Below are 21,030 nucleotides of genomic sequence, written 5' to 3' on the forward strand. Positions count from 1 at the left end.
ACAGGCACGTGCCACCATGAACAGCTAATTTTTGTATTTTTAGTAGAGACGGGGTTTCACTTCTGACCCTGTGATCCGCCCGCCTCCTGACCTCGTGATCTGCCTGCCTCGGCCTCCCAAAGTGCTGGGATTACAGGCGTAAGCCACCGGGCGCAGCAAAGGCTGAAATTTTTACATCAAATTTTTGATAACTTAGTTCTTTTTTAGTTGTCTTTTTTAGTTGTCTTTTTCAACATAGACAGTCAGCAAGAATGAGTCTCACAGGGAGTTCTGCAACAAGGGAGAAATCATCTTAAACTTGATATTATCAGAATATCCTGAATTCTTTATGCTTTCTTCTTAGTGTATTCACATAAATTATACAAAACTTTTTTTTAATAAGGCAGGCCTATCAAATATATTTTAGTGTGATATATATAGGTATATATACACACACACACATAACTTTATAGGAGAGTAAGAAAAAGTATCGACATGGCTAAATTTTATAAATTTACCCAGCAAGGAATGGCTCCATGTTTTAAAAACAAAACAGAAAAGTGTCTAGATGGTTTTTCCATGTAAATGATTGGTCACAACCCCATGAAACAGAGTAATCAACAGAAACCAAATAAACTTTTATAGAGCTGTCCTTTCTTCTGCATAAACAAAAGGAGAGCTGACTCCAGCGTAGGCCTTCTGTGGATGCTTTCCACCCAGTTTTGAAGCACAAACACAAATGTCCTGCTCCTCTAGAAAGGAAGGGTTTTACACGGAAAGGTTATTCTCGCAGAGAAGGCATCATAGTGAAAAAGAAAAATAACCTAAGCAATAATGCCAGGACACAGTTCAAGACGCTCTATTTTATCATTTCAAAATGTGGAAGCAGAATAGGCACCATTCTCTGTAATCTGAGTGGAGGAGTATATTTCTCTTTTAATCCTATTCCCCAATCAGAGATGGGTTTTGTGATTGTAACTGGATCTCTGTCCTTAGGACCAGACTCAGTCCTTGTTCCCATATTTCCAAAAAATCTTATCTGTAAAATATTTCTGAGAAATGTAGGTTTCACGAAGTTTTGTAAGGACAGCACAGAGAGGACTGCAATGCACATCTGATTACAAAACTTCACTAAGATTCCTGTTAAACGTCTCCTTCATTCCTCCTCAACGCTCTCTCACTGGTAGGCTGTGACTTCCCACATCTTTCCAACAATCTCCAACAATTCCCTCGAGTATCTATTATAATTCTTCCCTATTTGGACACCTATCTCAGAAGAATTCAGTACTCCTTTAGCTTCTCAGTGCTTGGCAGAACGAAATTTACTAGTTGGCCAAACAAAAATATTTTATTTCTTTCACTATGTCCCTGCAGGGTTCTAAGGTCATCCCTCAGTTCATGCAACAGAAAGAGACAACACAAAACTCTTTTTTTTTTGAGAGGGAGTCTCGCCCTGTTGCCCAGGCTGGAGTGCAGAGGTGCCATCTTGGCTCACTGCAATCTCCACCTCCCTGGTTCAAGCGATTCTCCTGCCTCAGCCTCCTGTGTAGCTGGGACTACAGGTGCATGCCACCACGCCCAGCTAATTTTTTATATTTTTAGTAGAGACAGGGTGGGTCTCCAACTCCTGGCCTCATGTGATCCGCCTGCCTCGGCTTCCCAAAGTCCTGGGATCACCAGTGTGAGCCACTGCTCCCAGCCCACAAAACTTATTTTGTATTTATTTTATTTATTTATGGGGAGCAGGATGTTACCGTGCCTTTGGCTGAACTTTGAGCTGTATGCAGAGAGGTATTTCCACCATGGATTCTCACTCACCTCCAAAGTGAGCTTTTGTTAAACTTCAGTCACTCGTCACAAAAAAAGTCTGCACAAACTATCTGCAACAGAGCTGAAGGCAGAATTTCCTTTAAATTTTGGAATAGATATAACGCCCTTGAAACCAAAACTGAAGAAGGAATATGAAAACAAGCAATCAATAAACTTCCATGGACCCAGTGAGTTAGTGCAGCCTCATAGGAAATCTTATTTAAAAATGACAGAATGAAGCAACGATACATGTTATCTACAATTATTAAACCCCCCTTCACTATGTAGTAATAGTTTCACTTTATCCAAAGTAAAGAACACTCTTTCCCTTCATTGGTTGGATATGAAACTCTCAGCGGGGCTCAGTGGCTCACACCTGTAATCCCAGCACTTTGGGAGGCCAAGGCGGGCAGATCACCTGAGGTCAGGAGTTCGAGACCAGCCTGGCCAACATGGTGAAACCCCCTCTCTCCTAAAAATACAAAAATTCGCCGGATGTGGTGGCAGGCGCCTGTAATCCCAGCTACTCTGGAGGCTGAGGCAGGAGAATCACTTGACTCTGGGAGGCGGAGGTTGCAGTGAGCCAAGATCGCGCCATTGCACTCCAGCCTGGGGGACAAGAGTGAGACTTCGTCTCAAAAACAAACAAACAAACAAACAAAAAAGAAACTCTAAATCCCAAGCTCATAAAAATTATAGGTTTAAAATTTGATTTAGAGGAAATGTTCCATTCTCTCCTCAGATGCAACTTTCAGGTTGGTAGAACAATTGAATTGATGCCAAAAGTTTGGATCATCTGTGTCTGTAGCAGGAAGATAGCACGACTGTCTGAGCCCATGGTTTGTATTTGCATCAGTAAAGACGTTAACAATTCCACTTAAATTAAAAGTCATTCCAAGCAAAGGCTCACAATTGTGTTATCGAATAAAGAGGAAAATTATGTAGAGAAAAAAGTGCTAAAACTTAACATCCCCTCCCTCCAGTTGGTGTGCTTGCTGTTTCTGGAGTAAATGAAAGTGCTTTTGTCTTAGTGGGTAGGTCAAATTGGCAGTGGATATGTTACTCTGAGGCTCTCTGAAAGTGTAAAAGGCAGACAGGCCCAATAGTTGCCTCTTGGTATAATAATAATAGTAACGATAATAATCGTATTATTGAACTTGTACACTGGGTATTCACTCAACAAATATTTATTATGTAGTTACTAAGTGCCACTCGTTTTTCTGCATTTTAGTGATAAAGTGGAAAAGAGAGACAAAGTTTTTAGCTCCATGAATCTTATAATAAAGAAATATAAAGCATGACAGGTGGTAATAAAAGCCAGAAGAAAAATAAAAGGAGATAGGAAATAGTAGATGTTGCTATTGTATATTCTAAGGTAAAAGAAGGTTTCACTGCTATTTGAGCAGAGAACTAAAGAAATGAGGGAGTGAGACACATTAAGTAAAGGCAGTTCAGGTGGAGGAAATAGCATGTCAAAGAACCTGTGGGGAAACCATGTCTAGCATGTTGGGAGAACGGCACTGAGGTCAGCATAGGTGAAGTAAAATGAACAGACAGGAGAGTAAAGGAGGACACACAGCCTTACTTTCAGACATTTTAGGGACTTTGCCTTCTCCTGGGAGTAAGATGAAAATTCACTGGTTTATATTCAGAAGAGTGACATGCTTTCTCTGACTTTCATTTGTAAAAATTTACTCTGGATGGTAGACCACAGAGGGGCAAGAACATAAGCAGTTAAAAAGTGATTGTGTTAATTCAGGTGAGAGAGAATGGTGACTTGGACCAGGTGGATTGCTGTAGACAGGTAGATAATTACCAGTCTTCAGTATGTATTTATAAGGTATAAGTAAAATAATTTCCTGAAAGATTGAATGTGGGTTATAAGAGAAGGAGAAAAGTAAAAGATAACTCCAAGGATTTGGGACCGAGCAACTGGAAAATGGAGTATCATTTATTGGGGTGGAGTTGATGAAGGGATAGCAGGTTTAAGGATGGAGTAAATCAGGAATTTGTTTTAGGAGATGTTAATGTTCAGATGCCAGTTAGATACAAGGGTGAAAGTTTCTAGCAGGCAGCTGGATTACATGTTTAGGGCAAAAGCTCTGGTTTGAAGAGCTAAATTTGGAACTCACCTTATATAAGTAATATTTAATACTACATAATTGGATAAGATAATGAATACTTACTATGTACTAGGCACTCAACTCAGCATTTGCAATACCTGAACGCATTTAACATTTTCAGGGAAGATATCTCAATTTTACAAATTGAGTATTGTGTTAAAATTGTTAGTGTTAGCTAACAACTATAGTTAACTAAACCCAACTAACTATAACATAGCTTGGCCAAGATCTTGTCTCTGGAATTCAAAAGATCCTGTCTAAACATCAGTGCATTTATTCCACTCCCTAATTTTCTCTGGCATAATCTGGTCCAGAAGAGACACTTAAAAGTTGTTAAATAATACAAGGAGATAGCAAGAGTTCTTTACTCTACTGGAGACTATGTAAACAACACACAGAGAGGTCTACTGATTTGCCTAAAATTAGTGTACAGTGTTAGAACCAGGAAGCTCATGGCTCTTCCCACTCTTCATAGCTGGCCAAAGTCAGCTCTCTAGAAAGTTTATTTCTTTAAGTCCCGTGCTGCACATTCCTTCCCTCCACTTTCAGACTCCATTCACTCTTAGAAAGACTGTTTTCCTTGCTTTCCAGCACATCAAACAGAACTCTCCTGTTGCAGCCTGTTACCATGTGTAGAAGTCAGGGTTTTCCAACACTGGTACACTTTGTGGCAGTAGGGCCAGATGTCGGGGAGATAGGAAGTAATTCTTTTTTTCTTTTTTTATTATCATACTTTAAGTTCTGGGCCACATGTGGAGAAAGTGCAGGTTTGTTACATAGGTGTACACGTGCCATGGTGGTTTGCTGCACCCATCAACCGGCCGTCTACATTAGGTTTTTCTCCTAATGCTATCCCTCCCTTAGCCCCCCAACCCCCAGTAGGCCCCAGTGTGTGATGGGCCCCTCCCTGTGTCCAGGTGTTCTCATTGTTCAACTCCCACTTATGAGTGAAAACCTGCGGTGTTTGGTTTTCTGTTCTTGTGTTAGTTTGCTGAAAATGATGGTTTCGAGCTTCATCCATGTCCCTGCAAAGGACATGAACTCATCCTTTTTTATGGCTGCATAGTATTCCATGGTGTATATGTGCCACATTTTAAAGAAAATGTGACAGTCTATCATTGATAGATAGATAGACATAATATCCAGTCTATCATTGATGGGCATTTGTGTTGGTTCCAAGTCTTTGCTATTACAATATTAACCTTAAATGTAAACAGGTTAAATGTCCCAATTAAAAGACACAGACTGGCAAATTGGATAAAGAGTCAAGGCTCATCAGTGTGCTGTATTCACTATCTCACATGGAGACCCATCTCACATGCAAAGACACACATAGGAGACCCACCTCATGTGCAAAGACACACACAGGCTCAAAATAAAGGGAAGGAGGAATATTTACCAAGCAAAAGGAAAGCAAAAAAAAGCAGGAGTTGCAATCCTAGTCACTGATAAAACAGACTTTAAAGCAACAAAGACCAAAAGAGACAAAGAAGGTCATTACATAATGGTAAAGGGATCAATGCAACAGGAAGAGCTAACTATCCTAAATATATATGCACCCAATACAGGAGCACCCAGATTCATAAAGCACATTCTTAGAGGCTTACAAAGAAACTTAGACTCCCACACAATAATAGTGGGAGACTTTAACACCCCACTGTCAATATTAGATAGATCAACAAGACAGAAAATTAACAACGATATTCAGGACTTGAACTCAGCTCTGGACCAAGCAGATCTAATAGACATCTACGGGAGTAATTCTTTATTGGAAGAACTGCTCTGCACGTTGTTAAGATGTTTAGTAATATCCCTGGCTTTTACTTACTAGATGCCAATAGCACTGCCTCCTCCAATTGTGGGAAAATTTGTCTCCAGATATTGCCAGATATCTTCTAGAGGGCAAAACTATCCTTAGTTGAAAACCACTGGTACAGCCCATCTCTTACATTCACTGTATTAAGTTCATCCATAAAACATGGAAATTGGGAAGAAAAAGAGAAGTCTAGTCCTCATATATTTGTATCCTATGACTTGCTTGGTCTCCCTAAGAATTGGAGGTTTCCTAGCAATTCACTCAGAAGCTGGCTATGAGATAAGAGTCCAGTAGGACTGGCTTTGCAAAGTACAAGTCAAAAAGAGCCCACTGATAAAATAAGATGTGGTAAAGAAGCCAGCCAAAACCCACCAAAACCAAGATGGTGAAAAAAGCTATCTCTAATCATCCACACTGCTCATTATATGCTAATTATAATGCATTAGTGTGCTAAAAGACACTCCCACCAGTGCCATGACAGTTTACAAATGCCATGGCAACTTCTAGAAGCTACCCAATATGGTCTAAAAGTGCGAGGAACCTTCAGTCCTGGGAATTCTCCTCCTCTTTCCCAGAAAACTAATGAATGTTCTTCCCCATGTTTAGCATATGAGCAAGGAATAACCACAAAAATAGCCAGCTATGGAGTAGCCACTGTTACTTATTCCTTTACTTTCTTAATAAACTTGCTTTCACTTTACACTGTTGGCTCGATCTTGAATCCCTTCCTGTGAGAAGCCAATAACTCATGTGGCCTCCCAGGCTGAACCCCAGTTTTGGGGTTTGCCTTGAGACAGCTGTGTTTTCGTTCCTTCTCCAAGTAGGTTTGGCCAATGTACAACCAGTTCTATAGTTATGTGGAACTTAGCAATATTAGGAACCCATGAGACCTTTATTTAACTGTCATTCGTAGGCCATAAAGACCACCATCTCCTTGATTCCAAACAGTAGACGTGTAAATCAGAAGGGATCCATTAAAATTCAGGTGATCAAGCAGTAATTGTGGAACGAATGGGAATTCAAATAGGAGTGGATTTTAAAGGTGTTAGGCACGTTTCTGGATTACATCGTAAACTTCCTCAGCCTAATATCAATGACTTCAGTCCAGAAAAGGAATTATTCTTCTTGGATTAGGTTTTTGCCACTGAGCTAGCATAACCATGATTGACCACCCAAGAGTCAGTCACATTTAACCCTGGAGCACTACACAAGGTTTGCAGTAAAGTACACACATTCTGGAATATTCCAAAGGGGGGATTTACCCAGTAAATCTGAACACTATACTTCAAGTTCTTTATTCTACTCATTTATTTTCTGCCTCAGGAAACATGCTATCAATTTTGAGATCTGTTCTAAAGTGCCAATAGAAGTTGTCAGTGTCAATGTTTATCATGCTGCTTCTCTTTCACATGAGATATTTTTCCTCTAATAAAAATTACATGCTATATAATGGGTATAATTGCATATATCTTTCTTGTTTGTATTTTAAATATTACAGTACAAGATAGAGGGCTGTAAAAGGTGTCAAAACATAATCATGCTCTGGGGAAAATAGGATTTGTTGTATGCTTGAGAGAGCAGCAGATAGAGTCTTCAATTGCTTACTGCAGATCTGCCGTTTCTCATAAGAATAAAATTGTAGAGGATGGAGTCATTGTGAAACTACAAAAAAATGCTTCAGGAAGGACCAATTCTCATTCAGCTCTAATGCTACTGCTGACTCATCACAGGGAAAATGCATCACAACCGTTAATAACCGATAAATGTCATAGATGGTGGAGAAAATATTTAAAAATTCAATGGTTTCAACCTAAGTGGCTCATGAATTATACATTTAATTAAGAAAAGCCAAATGGGAAGGTTTTTAAACTTCCAATTTGGAAGGTTTTTTTTTTTCTTTCCCCATTAAAAGATACACAAATTAAGCACAGCAGTGGCTGATGCTGGAACAAAATAGATAAAAGCCCCCAGAGCAGGCTGGCTCTTCAGATGACTGGGAAGAGCCAGCCCATGGGGAGAAGGGAGCAGGGCAGGGTGAGAAACACTATGACAGCAAAGACTTGCAGCTTTACGTCTTCACCAATTCAGAGGGCACAAAAGGGCACCTGGATTGTACTCCCAGAGCTGCTGCTAACTCTATTCCCCTCTGCTTCTTCACTTGTAAAAATGAAGTGGTTGGGCTGGCAAGTCTCACAAATCCTTGCCATCCCGGACACTTTATGAATTTATAAACTAAGAGACAGCCTTTTCTCCAGACTCCAACACACCACTCAAATGCAAATATACAAGGTGGTCCACCATTCAAAATCCAGGTGTTTCCCTTCCCAGTGTGATGGTGCAGAGGAGACTGAGTTTTATCTTTTTTGGTTTTTTTTTGTTTTGTTTTTTGTTTTTTTTGAGATGGAGTCTCGCTCTGTCGCCCAGGCTGGGGTGCAGTGGCGCGATATTGGCTCACTGCAAGCTCCGCCTCCCGGGTTCACGCCATTCTCCTGCCTCAACCTCCCGAGTAGCTGGGACTACAGGTGCCGCCACCACGCCCGGCTAATTTCTTGTATTTTTAGTAGAGACGGGGTTTCACCATGTTAGCCAGGATGGTCTCGATCTCCTGACCTCGTGATCCTCCCGCCTCGGCCTCCCAAAGTGCTGGGATGACAGGCGTGAGCCACCACGCCCCGCGAGTTTTATCATTTTTATCAATGATTTCCAAAGGGTAGCTCCAGACCCCCAGTGTCATTGTCACCTAGGAGCTTGTTAGCAATGCAGATTTCCTGGCTCCTCCCCAGACTTCCTGAATCACAAAGTCTGAGGGTGGAGCCCAGCGGCTTGTGGTTTAGCAAGTCCTCCAAGGGGTTCTGATGCATGGTGAAGTTTTAGAACCTCTGCTTCAGAGAGGCCCATTTAAGAGGGAAAATTCAAGTTTTTATATCTGTTCTACTCCCTGCTAATATTAGCAGTAAGTACTTTACAGTAATTTCACATGGCAGTTTAACTTATTTATCTACGAAGTTCTTAAGAAATTGGACGCAGGACAGGCAATGTTAATGGGGGAGGGAATGGACAGTGAGGAACATTTGTCTTAGAATGTGAGTAAGGTTGGTTACTTGTGGAGCTTGGGAGTTTTGAAGGAAGGTTAAAGGTGAGGAGGAAGAGCTAAGGAGAGGAAATGAACATGGAAAAAGAGGATCAATTGTAAAGACATTGAAAAGTAGAAAGCTATTGTTATGGGAAAGGGGTTCAGATCCAGACCCCATGAGAGGGTTCTTGGATCTTGCACAAGAAAGAATTCAGGGCGTGCCCACAGATTAAAATGAAAGCAAGTTTATTAGGAAAGTAAAGGAATAAAAGAATGGCTACTCCATAGACATAGCAGCCCTGAGGGCTGCTGGTTTTCCATTTTTATGGTTATTTCTTAATTATGTGCAAAATAATCATTATATACCTCCTGTTTTTAGAACATATAGGGTAACTTTCTGATGCTACCATGGCATTTATAAATTGTCGTGGCGCTAATGGGAGTGTAGCAGTGAGGACAGCCAGAGGTCACTCTCATTGCTATCTTGGTGTTGGTGGGTTTTAGCTGGCTTCTTTACTGAATCTGTTTTATCAGTAAGGTCTTTATGATCTGTATCTTGTACTGACCTCCTATATCATCCTGTGACTTAAAATATGCCTTAACTTTCTGCAAATACAGCCCAGTAGGTTTCAGCCTCATTTTACACAGCCCGTATTCAAGATGGAGTTGCTCTGGTTCAAACGCCTCTGACAGTATTATTAGGGAAAGAGCAAAGATCTGGCATCTGAAGGATCTAGGTTCAAGCCCTACTCCTCCCACATGTTATGAATACAATTTTGGGAAATTACCTTTATACTGTTAGTTCTTGCACCCTTAGCCTCATAAAGCAATTGCTGGCATGATGAAATGGAAGTTTTTTTCTGAATTTATTATTAATCTTTATGTAATCGTCCCTATTTCTGGATTAGATTCTTCCAGCAGCTTCTAAATATCTCACTATTAAAGAAGGACACACCACATGTAGGAATAGATTGGAAAGTTTTAGCAGCTAAGGTAAAAATGAATTCACCAGGGGAGAGAGGAAAATTACAGTCTCAGGTCCCAAGATTACAGCTTGAAGAATACAAAGATTTCTTGGGCACTAGTGGCAAACTGTAATTTTTGTTAAGTGAAAGGGGTGACATTGGATTTCAGAGAGCTAAAGCGTATTTCTCTCCACAAATAGGCATTGAATAAGGATCCGTAAGCTGAGACATGGCCCTGGGAATTTGCCCAAGATTGTCTTTATTTCACAAAAAGGTTCAAAAGATGAGGAGTCAATGACAACAGGGGAATCTGAACTACATTCTTTCCTTCCTCTTTATATTGAAGAAAAATTTACTATCTAGATGACTCTGATTTCAAACAAAAACCTTTGAGCATCTCTTTGGTGGAGACAGCAACAGGCTTAGAAGTGAGGCAGCAAAGGATGTCAGTAAAGAAACTGAAGCAAGAGACCACATGGTATGATGAAAGACTCCAATAGAGACTTGCAAAAGAAAATAAAGACTCAATACATGAGAACAGCACGAGCATCTCAAAGCATTTTTCAAAAATTCAAAGCAAATTGCATTTATGCATACTTGATCCAAAAGTATAGACTCTTAGGGAGATCAAAGGAATGTTGAGGCTGAAGTAAACCATTCGTAGAAGCTTAGGTTTAACCCCCATCCATCGTCAAAATAATTTTTTTTTGCTACATCCCGAGTAGTGTTCATGCATACTCTGCTTGATCATGTCTAATGATAAAGAGCTCACTACCTAGTAAATCATCCACTGCGGTCCTTCTCAAATTTAGACTGTTCTTTATTATATTAAATCTAACAGCATTCTGTCGCCTCCAACAGCCAGGAGTCCTACTTTTGCCTTCTGGACATTGATAGAGAGGGTTTTATTTAACTTTTTATGCATGTGGCAGCTCTTCAATGTAAAGAGACGGCTGTAATATGCTTCCAGAATCTTTTTTTCCAGAGGCAAAATCAAAGTTTTATCACTTTCTTTTGTGACTGGCTTTTGCTACATTTTATTTTTTATCTCTTGTTAAACTTGATATTTTTAATTCCTCTTTCAATAATGGGTGCTCCAAACAAAATATTTCAGTCAATTGCATGCGTCATTTGGAGGGTGTTGAAAACACAGATTCCATGATACCTGGCTCAGACAGAATAAATAAAACTAAATTGCTAAGAATTGAGTTAGCTATTTGTATTTTAACAAGCCTCTTTAGTGATTCTAATGTACATCAGGTTTGGGAATCAGTGCCTGCATAAAACATAAAACATCCATTTGAATGGTTCGGAGTAAGAATAAGAAATATTATCCACCCTGTTTTTACAAGTTGCAGCTCATTCTGGTGTTTAGCCTTTCTGACACTATTCTTATCCTGTTGATTCTTTCTTCCATTTACACAAAAAATGCATAGCAATTTAAAATTATAATACGACAGAAACACATTACAAAGAGAGTAAAAGCCTTTTGTATTTCCCTCCACTCACTCTGAGAAAACCACTGTATACATCTCCAGGTTTTTAAATGTAAGAATTTGCATAAACATATCACACACACACACACACACACAAGTTCCCACACTCATAACATGCTTTTTACCTAACAATGCTGCTTAGGTTTTTTTTCCCACATGACACTACTTTTATGGTTTAATGACACTTTTTGCATTTTCTCACTTCATGCGCAAGTAGCATTTACTGTGCTCCTGCTGTTCCTGGTCTCATCTTTACTTGATTTCTTCTCCGTTCCTGGGAACGATATCAGGGTCCTGTCTGCAGAGACAAATTTCTTTTTACTGACATCATCTATAAATTGTTGTGAGAAATTCATGATTTTGCTCCTCCCCACCATTAATAGATTAACTTTTTCCTTCTTTCTCTTTCCTTCCTTCCACCTTTTCTTTCCCCTTTTTTCCTTTATTTCTTCCTTCCTAAGATCTCATTCCTTTAAGTATGGTTCATGCTTCATACATTTTTTTTTCTCGATGGAAGGGATGACAGAATGACAGTGCTCCCTCATTCCCATTTTCAAGAGTTTGCCTCTATAGATCAGATTTAAGTCCAAAATAGCTGTCAGTTTGTTTTGCCACCTTTTACTTTTGGGAATTTAAACTTAGTAAGGTTAGTGAAGAATGTTTCAGGTGGTCTGTTCCCAGCTGAGGAAGCCTACCGGAACATATCAGAAATAATTAGCTTCTTTTGTCTCTGCCATGTCTTGCTTCCGTGCCAGTTTTGAATGGAAGTACAGTTGGCAAATAGCAACTCAGCTCTCTGTTTGGACAAGAGGCTCCAAGATGCATAAACTACTCCCCTGTGAACTATAATTCCAAAGTGTGTGAGGGTCCATCCAACTGAAGACTTTTTTTGACTTAGTTGCAGTATATTCCCCTTCTCCACCCTGAGTGCCTATATACTCCACCTATTTTGGGGATCTCCTTTGGACCAGCTATATTCTTCTACTTCCCTAGACATAGTTCTACTCTACCTAGTTTCCGCAGTACACCTAATGTCTTAGCTTCAGGAAGAATTATATTCACCAAGCTTTAGTACATATGAATATTTGCTTTTGCTCAAAGATTTCTGGCTAAAACAAAAGAAATTGACAGCACATGATTTTTGTGAGGTTATGGGACAACTGGAACTCTCAAATATTGCTGGTGGAAGTATAAACTGATACAACCACTTTAAAAAATTCTTTTGTCATTTGTTATAAAGTTAAACTTACATCTACATTATGGCTTACTCCTAGGAATCTAACCAAGAAAAATAAAAATGTATACAGACAGTCTTAGACAAGGATGTTTATTTCCACCTAATACATAATGACCTCAATCTGGAAATAATCCAAATGCTCATCAACAGGAAGGTGTCCAATCAAATTATGGTATATTCATAAAATGGAATACTATCCACAATATAATGGAAGAAAGGACTTATAGTCATGAAAACAATAGGTGAACCTTAAAATTATGTTAAATGAAAGAAATCAGACATAAAATAGTACATTCTGTTTGTTTTATTATGACATACAAATGACAGCAGAAATAATCTATGATGATAGAAATCCAGTAGTGGTTGCAGTGGTAGAAAAAAACAGGGGAAAATTTCTGAAGACATGGAAATCTTCCTTATTTTACTTGGGGAATGATGGTTACAGGGGGTATATAATGGTCACAAGTGATGAAACAGAACACAAGTTCTGTGCATTTTAACATATGCTCATTATGTCATTTATACAGTTACCCGCAAGATTTCCAGAGATGGACTGATTGATGTTCAGTAAAAACAATGTGTGCCCTGTTTCATGTTTATGCTCTTGATAGTTACTCGGAGAAATGCTTGTCGACTCCTCCGTCACTTGGATAGCTCTAGTTTATCCTGCTGGTTTCAAAATGGAATTACTTCTTAGAAGTCTTTTCTGATGACACATCATTCTAGGCTCCTTCTCTGGGCTCCCTATAATGCCTTTGTCAAAGCATATGTTATCCTTCATTGAGATTACTCACATTACTGGCAATTAGCAGTAACTGGTGTGACCTTTATAGGGCACAGGTTTTGTTTGGTTTTACTGTAAGACCTAAAACTGTCACAGAATAGCTGCTTAAAATTATGTAATAATCAGGCCAGTGCAGTGGCTCATGCCTGTAATCCTAGCACTTTGGGAGGCTAAGGCAGGAGAATGACTTGAGCTCAGGAGTTGGAGACCAGCTGGGGCAACATAGTGAGACCCCATCTCTTTAAAAATAAAAAATAAATTATGTAATGATCAAATGAGTGAACTTCAAGGTCTGTGGTAGACTTCTTGAACTGAAATTTTTAAGTTAAATTTTTAACAAGTACCTGTAAGTATGTTTAATTCTTCTGATAATGCATTGAGAAACACTGCTTTGAAGCAGCATAAGTTTTTCCTAAGGAATTCAGTGTACATTTGGAACAGTTATTATTTTATACATCTTATGGTATTTCTTAATAAACTCATCCACTTATTTCCATAACATCCTATTGTTACATCCTTAATCCCAAAAAGTCAATGATGGGGAAAGTGCCCACATAATTTATCATCCAATCTGAGCTATATTTCAATATAAGGGAATATTACAATTACACCAGATGACAGCTATCAACTGAGCAAATAGAGGCACAATTTTCTCCTAATTATGGGGAAGTAGGACAAAGAATTTTCAGATATGAATGAATGCAGTAAGGACAGTATGGTTTTGTTTTGTTTTGTTTTGTTTCTTGTTTTTCAGATTTATCTTATGCATGGACCTTCAATGATAACCCCTTATACGTCCAAGAGGACAATAGGCGATTTGTATCTCAAGAGACGGGAAACTTGTATATTGCCAAAGTGGAACCATCAGATGTGGGCAACTACACTTGCTTTATAACTAACAAAGAGGCCCAGAGAAGTGTTCAAGGTCCACCCACTCCATTAGTGCAGCGCACTGATGGTAAGATAAAGAGTTATCTTGGGAATATACTTTATCTGTGGCCCTTAAAGCCTGGGAAGATTCGTAAAGCTTTCTGCTTCCTTCTTGTTTGGTGGAGCCAAATTACGAGTTTAGGTTCAATTCACAAATATATAAACCAGAAATATAACAGAAAATTATCTAATTCACCCACATGGTGCAGTAGACATGGTTCTGGGTATACCAAGCCATCTCCTTGCTGGCATTGAAACAGCTTGTCTTTTTTTTGTGTAAAGACTGTTTTGTAAAAACAAAAATGATGTTCCGGGGAGTTGGCGTGTGTGTATGTGTGCACGTGTGGGTGCTGCCAAACATATAACTGAATCAATATATTTTTAATGAACATATGTTGCAGCTACTTTTTAATGGCCCCTTTTTTCCATATTTGCCCTTTTTTTTGTTCACCCTTTATTTACGTGGCTGGCAAAATGGAGGGAAAAGTTCATATCCAAGGAAAGCAAAGCAAACCAACATTAATTATGAGCATTCCAGAGAAGAATGAAACACAAGATTTATACTAATTATATTCCTCCAAGGAACATAATTCACACTAGTCTCTGACGAGCTTTGTAGCTTAGTCAAGTCATAGCTGGTACAAGATTTAGAGAGCCAGAAAGTTTAAGGAAGTCATTGAAGTGGAGAAATTCTCTAGTTGCTTTTTAATTAAATGTTCACAGTGGGATTCATACAGGTAGAAAATTTATTGGTGCATTTTATGATTGTATTCAGGACTTGAAATGCAATACCTCGTGGAGTTTTTCTCCCCTCTGAAGAGTTGAAGAAAAGCAAGAATATAATGCTAATGAAGCATAAGAGAATTGTGGAACAAGCCCCATAGAACGAGTTCTTATAACAGAGCTTTTATAATCACTAACCACCCAAATGTATTTGCAAGGTCTTCATTAAGATTTCAGCAACCATTAGACTTATTCCTAAGTCCAATTTATCTCCTTCGATGAATACTCCTATTTATGACCAGAAGAATTCATGAGCCGACAATATACTTGGAGATTCTACCACGTTTTTCCTTTTTTTGTTTCCTGTCTACTCTGAGTTTCTGCTTCTTCCCTTCTTAATTCCTTCCTTTTTCTATCTCCTCTATTCCCTTGAATACGTTTACAGGAAAAATAGAGCAGAAGTATTATATATAATATAAAAATCAAACCTCTTTTAAAAGTGAGCATGTAGGAAATATCAGATGTCAAGAAAGTGAAAAAGAATAAAACCTACCAACTTAGTTGAATGAAGTAGTACTCACTACCTTCTCACCATAACCTCTTTGAATGTTTATAATGATCAAGTCTTAAAAATTAAGTATTTTTATTTCATATATATTTTGTAATTTTTACTTTTTCTGCAATTATATTGGCCACCAACAATGTATTTATTTTAGGAATGTATTACTCTGTCGTTTAGTACATATGTTAAAAATGATCAAAGTATTTAAATAATCTTGAGATGTCACTGATTAAATTAATTAAGTTAATGAGAATAGCCTACAGATATATTTCTGTTACAACTCCTCTGGTAGGTAGTGTATTTACAATAGGTTATACCATCATCTTATTCTTATCTTAGCACATATCCCCAATTCCTGGGATTGAAAGTTTTAAAACTTAAAACAAATTTGTATAGGTATACAGCAAACTTAGTGAGCGGCAAAACCTTATTGTACTAATATGTGAATATTTACATTTTTATCTCAATTAATGTGATGCCTTTATATGTTCTGCTGCAGAACTACTGTTATTTTGGACTAAGACCTACTGCAGTGGACTTCTACCAGTGTTAGCTGAAAACATCCCATTGTTGTTGTTTTTTTCTTTTTTTTTTTTTTATTAATCAGATCTGGCTCTCTGAGTTCCCTGAAAGGTAGATAAATGTGGATGTCACTAGAAAAGTGTCTTTTTTGAAAACACAGAAGCATTTTAGAATCTATATGTATCCAATTCTTAACTGAAAACCCTAACTCTTATTAAGAAGAAATAATCAGGTTTTGGTTAATGAAGCATTTACTTCATAGAAAACTTCTATTCTCCAGAAATGCTGCTAGCTCTTTTGATATTTAACAGGTGTGATGGGGGAATATGAACCAAAGATTGAAGTGCGTTTTCCTGAAACTATACAAGCTGCAAAGGATTCATCTGTAAAACTGGAATGTTTTGCCCTTGGAAAGTAAGGTTTTTGTTTTTGTTTTCCTGGTTGCATTAATTTTTTTTTATTAAAAACCTTTTTGTTTTTCAAATATTGCTCTAAGGTAAATTACCAAGTAGATTTCAAATGCTGGGCAACAGTGGAACTTTCTGATTTGAATTTAAACAAACATGTCTAATACTGAGACAATGACCAGGCCTGTAACTGAAAATGATCAGGGCTGCAATTCTTCCCTACAGGTGCTGATATTTCCTTAGTTTAAGCATAATGAGACCCATTTAGGCAGCACATTGCAAGGGAATAAGTGCACTTGTATAAGATGATGGGCAAGTCACTAAACCTTCCACATATCCTTCACTCCATCTTGTCCTACATCCAGAAATACATTGCCTGGAGTATTTCCTTGCTTAATTAACTAACAATTCTGATAAATAAAAAACCACTGCTTGTTTCCAAAATAAGACTTATTAAAGTCCATTGTTCATAGTGGATAATTAGAATTGAGCCCAACCTTCCCTGATAGTGGAGGCATTTTGTTTTACTCAGATAAGTATTTATTAGGAACAGGGTTGGAATACTTTTAAGCCAGGAAAATACCTACACTTTTGCATGGGATATCTAGAACCCCTCTTTGCTTTTTGGAGGTATACAAATTTCATTTTTGTGCCTATAAACACCAGAAAAAAAGAGACAGATAGACTAGACGGTCATTTTCAAATGTTAGCATGCATGTGAGTTACCTGGGGACATGGTTAAATTCATATTCTGACTCTAGAGGTCTAGGGTGATGTTTGATTCCTCCATTTCTAGAAAGCTCCCATATATTAGTCATGCTTCTTGTAAACAGGACACACTTTGAATAGTAAAAGACTTGACTGACTCAGAAGTAAGCTCGGAGGGCTTACCTCTAAATCCAAAGTCTATTCCTCATGTGGCCCTCACATTTAGAAATAGTGACTTAGTCTCCAAATTCTAGAAAACATCCTTAAATGTCTCAGTCATTTTATTAAGTTAAACATACTCAGCAATCCAAATAATGGTGGTTACTAAATCTTAGTTTGTTTTCTATAGATGGAGTTTTGCATATCTTTGAATGAAATTTCTCAGAATAGTCATTTCTCATGGATTTAAGAGACCGTATTTTATTTTCATACAGTATGGGTCTCATAGCATTTATCAAATAAATAATTATTGGTTGATTAAATGAGTCTTAAGAAAGTGACAAATAGGGGCTTTACATCAGTTTTTAATTGTTTGTCTGCCTTTTAAGACACGATGAACTTTCACCATTTTCAGGCTTTTTCAGAAGTTAAGGTTTATAAAAATATTAAATGTCATCAAATTCTTTGATAATTAGATAATTAATTTTAAAAGAAAACCAATGAAAGAGAGTATCTGAAAAGAATATTAATAGCTTATTTAATCATATTTGGCATCAGGAAATATAGATTCCTGAAATTAAAAAATGGTCTTCCACAATAAAATAATTGAAAATGTTGAGGCTATTTCTCAAGAATCTAATGAAAATAATTTCATTTGCTAAGCACCTATAACTAAGCATTTATGATACAATATATATAATTGTCATAATCTTGCAGGGCAAGTTACGTTTTCATTACATATGAGAAACTGAAGCTCAGATTGGAGAAGTAACCTGTTCAATCTTATGTTTCTATTCAGAGGAAGCAAGCAATTCAAACCCAGGCCCACCTGATTTTAAATTCTGAATTTAGGAACTTCTAAGTAAATAGTAAGAGAACTGCTTTTGAAATCCTGGGAGACAGATTCAATTCCCAATTTTCTGAAGAGTTATTTGATTGTTAGCAAACATGCTTATAATCTCTATGAATTACCATATTTTCATCTGAAAGGAGTTATGATGATTCCACCTTGTATGTTTGTTGTGAAGATTAGAATGGATAATACACGTTAAAACATTAAGACTTGGCATTTATGTAATAAATGCTCACTGAATTATTCTAAAACCAAAATCCAAATTTCATTCTACTTTTTTTTTTTTTTTTTTTGAGACGGAGTCTTGCTCTGTTGCTCAGGCTGGAGTGCAGTGGCTTGATCTCAGCTCACTGCAAGCTCTGCCACCCGGGCTCCTCCTCCTGGGTTCCCGCCATTCTCCTGCCTCAGCCTCCCAAGTAGCTGGGACTACGGGCACCTGCCACCACGCTAAGCTAATTATAATTTTTTTTTTTTTTTGGTATTTTTAGTAGAGACGGGGTTTCACCACGTTAGCCAGGATGATCTCGATCTGCTGACCTCGTGATCTGCCCGACTCAGCCTTCCTAAGTGCTGGGATTACAGGCGTGAGCCACTGCGCCGACCGCATTCTGCTTTCGTATAAACAATGTTTGAATTAGTGAGGATGTTCAAAGGAGAGTAGGTATCTCAGAGGGGGTATAAATTCTCATCTTTCCCAGCCCAGTCCTGTTCTCTCTGTCTCAGGATTGATGACAGTATAAGAGAGAAAGGAGCAATTAGGGTCAGTTCAGGAGGAAAGAAAAAGAGAGAGAGAGAGAGAAAGGAAGGAAGGAAGGAAGGAAAGAAGGAGAGAAAGAAAGGAAGGAAGGAAGGAAGAAAAGGAGAGATAACATGATCAATATAGTCTTTGAACTGCTCACATACCAGTTTCTTAAATTTATTTATTTTTATATTATTCAAACCTATAGAAAAGTTGAAAGAGTAACACACGGACATCATATACTCTATCTGAACTGACCAAGTGTAAACCCGTGCTACATTCCCTTTCTCTCTCTCTCTTCCTCTCTCTCTCTTTCTTTCTCCACACACAAATATATTTAACCAGATACATGATAAGATCTAATCAGGAAAAATGAAGCTTGGAATATATGAGGTATATGGAATAATTTAAAAATAAATAAAGCAGTGTCTTATTTTCTGTTAACTCCATGGTGATGGAAATAATCAACGTATTATTAAATTGCAAAAGGTAAAATTTATAATACAGGAGTCCCTAAACTTTTTTTTTTTTTTTTTTTTTTTTTGAGACGGAGTCTCACTCTGTCGCCCAGGCTGGAGTGCAATGGCACGATCTCGGCTCACTGCAACCTCCGCGTCCCCGGTTCAAGTGATTCTCCTGCCTCAGCCTCCCGAGTAGCTGGAATTACAGGCACCTGCCACCACACCCAGCTACTTTTTGTATTTATAGTAGAGACGGAGTTTCACTGTGTTGGCCAGGCTTGTCTCTAACTCCTGACCTCCTGCTCCACCCGTCTTGGCCTCCCAAAGTGCTGGCATTACAAGCGTGAGCCACCGTGCCCGGCTCCTAAACTTTTGACAAAAATTAAACTAGCAATATTTGACCCAGAAAAATTTGAGTTGGAAAATTAATAGTTTAAAAAACTCTCAAAATGTAAAATCTGATGTGTATGTACAAAAGAAACCCCCTGATAAATAAATCATGTTGGTTAAGTTTATGCAGGAAATAACCGTTGAACATGAAATAATGTTAAATGGGAATAGGAAAATAATATAAATTATGAAACCATACCTCATAGAAAATTGTCAAGGAAATTCTTGATTTAATAGAGTACACTCCCTAAATTGTTATCTAACAAAATTAATCAATGTTGAGATTATGTTTATTAAATGAAGGCATTAATATAGAATTGAAATACCTTGGGGTAAAAATGGAAAGTCTGGTAGTGTTAAGATGCCCTGTATAACAATCTTACATTTTGTGTAGTTGAGTGCAGATACATTTCTCATTTCTTCAAAACAACGAAATGTATGTGAGAATACTTTGACTACTTTGGAAAACTTACAAATGTGAGTTACTACCAAAAAGAGTTTTATATATGCTTGCCAATAGTTTTCGGAAAACAAATTAAATTATCTTTGACACATTGCAAACATACTGAAAATGCCTTTTAGTCCATTATAAATTATGGTATTTACCAAATGCCATATTGTCTTCTAAATATATAAAATTAACAAACATAAAATGTGACACGCTCACTAGAAGATTAATTATGTTACAGGTATAATTAACAATCTGAAAATAAAAAGTCCAACGTCTTGTCTTCAAAATTATAAATCTGTATTTGTAAGTTTGTTGCCAAGTGTTTTTATAAAGTCTATTGAGTGTTTATTGTAAATCAGATTCTCTAACATCTCTTCATAAAAATATTGCTGTGCAGCATTTGGTTTTAGTCATTTTTTTTCCCAAATGTGGGGACTCTCTTTTACTAATCCTTCTAAATCTTCCTGTCTACTTTGTGAGGTACTTCACTCTTTTGTAAGATGTTGCATAACCTCAAAACTGAGAAAAGCTAGTTGACTTGAGGAATAAAATCAAATATTTTTTTCTTATTACATTACTATTCATTGACTGCTATTTAAGCTATAGAATACACATTTATTAAACTAAGATGTATATATTTTAATAGATGGGGGAAAGAGAGAGAGAAGAGGGAGGAAGGAAATCAATAGGTGGGTAGAAGGAAAAAGAAATGAAAATATAGAAAGACCAGCTCCAGTGCCAGATCTTATTAAATTTTTTATTTTTAGGACATAAGAGAGCTCCTGATATAAAAATTGGCTTTCGTTAAATGTTTGTTTAATGTACCCCATACATGTGCTCACA

At 37.6% G+C, this 21,030-nt stretch overlaps 1 protein-coding gene across 7 annotated transcripts in view; it reads left to right on the top strand.

Moving 5' to 3' along the window:
* The window catches only part of LOC100990608 (contactin-6), a 320,384-nt gene that overhangs the window by 188,615 nt on the left and 110,739 nt on the right, over positions 1 to 21,030 (top strand). For 6 of the 7 annotated variants that reach the window (XR_004670426.4, XM_034955669.3, XM_034955665.4 and 3 more), the window contains exons 6-7: positions 14,037 to 14,240; positions 16,331 to 16,433. Coding sequence is in view for 6 of the 7 variants with exons in the window: in XM_034955669.3 (XP_034811560.2) it covers positions 14,037 to 14,240; positions 16,331 to 16,433 (307 nt within the window). In the remaining variant the exon portion in view is untranslated. The remainder of the gene's footprint in view (positions 1 to 14,036; positions 14,241 to 16,330; positions 16,434 to 21,030) is intronic. The other variant, XM_034955666.4, reaches the window with a different exon arrangement.

This window comes from Pan paniscus, chromosome 2 (assembly GCF_029289425.2).
Source record: "Pan paniscus chromosome 2, NHGRI_mPanPan1-v2.0_pri, whole genome shotgun sequence".
Lineage (NCBI taxonomy): Eukaryota > Metazoa > Chordata > Mammalia > Primates > Hominidae > Pan > Pan paniscus.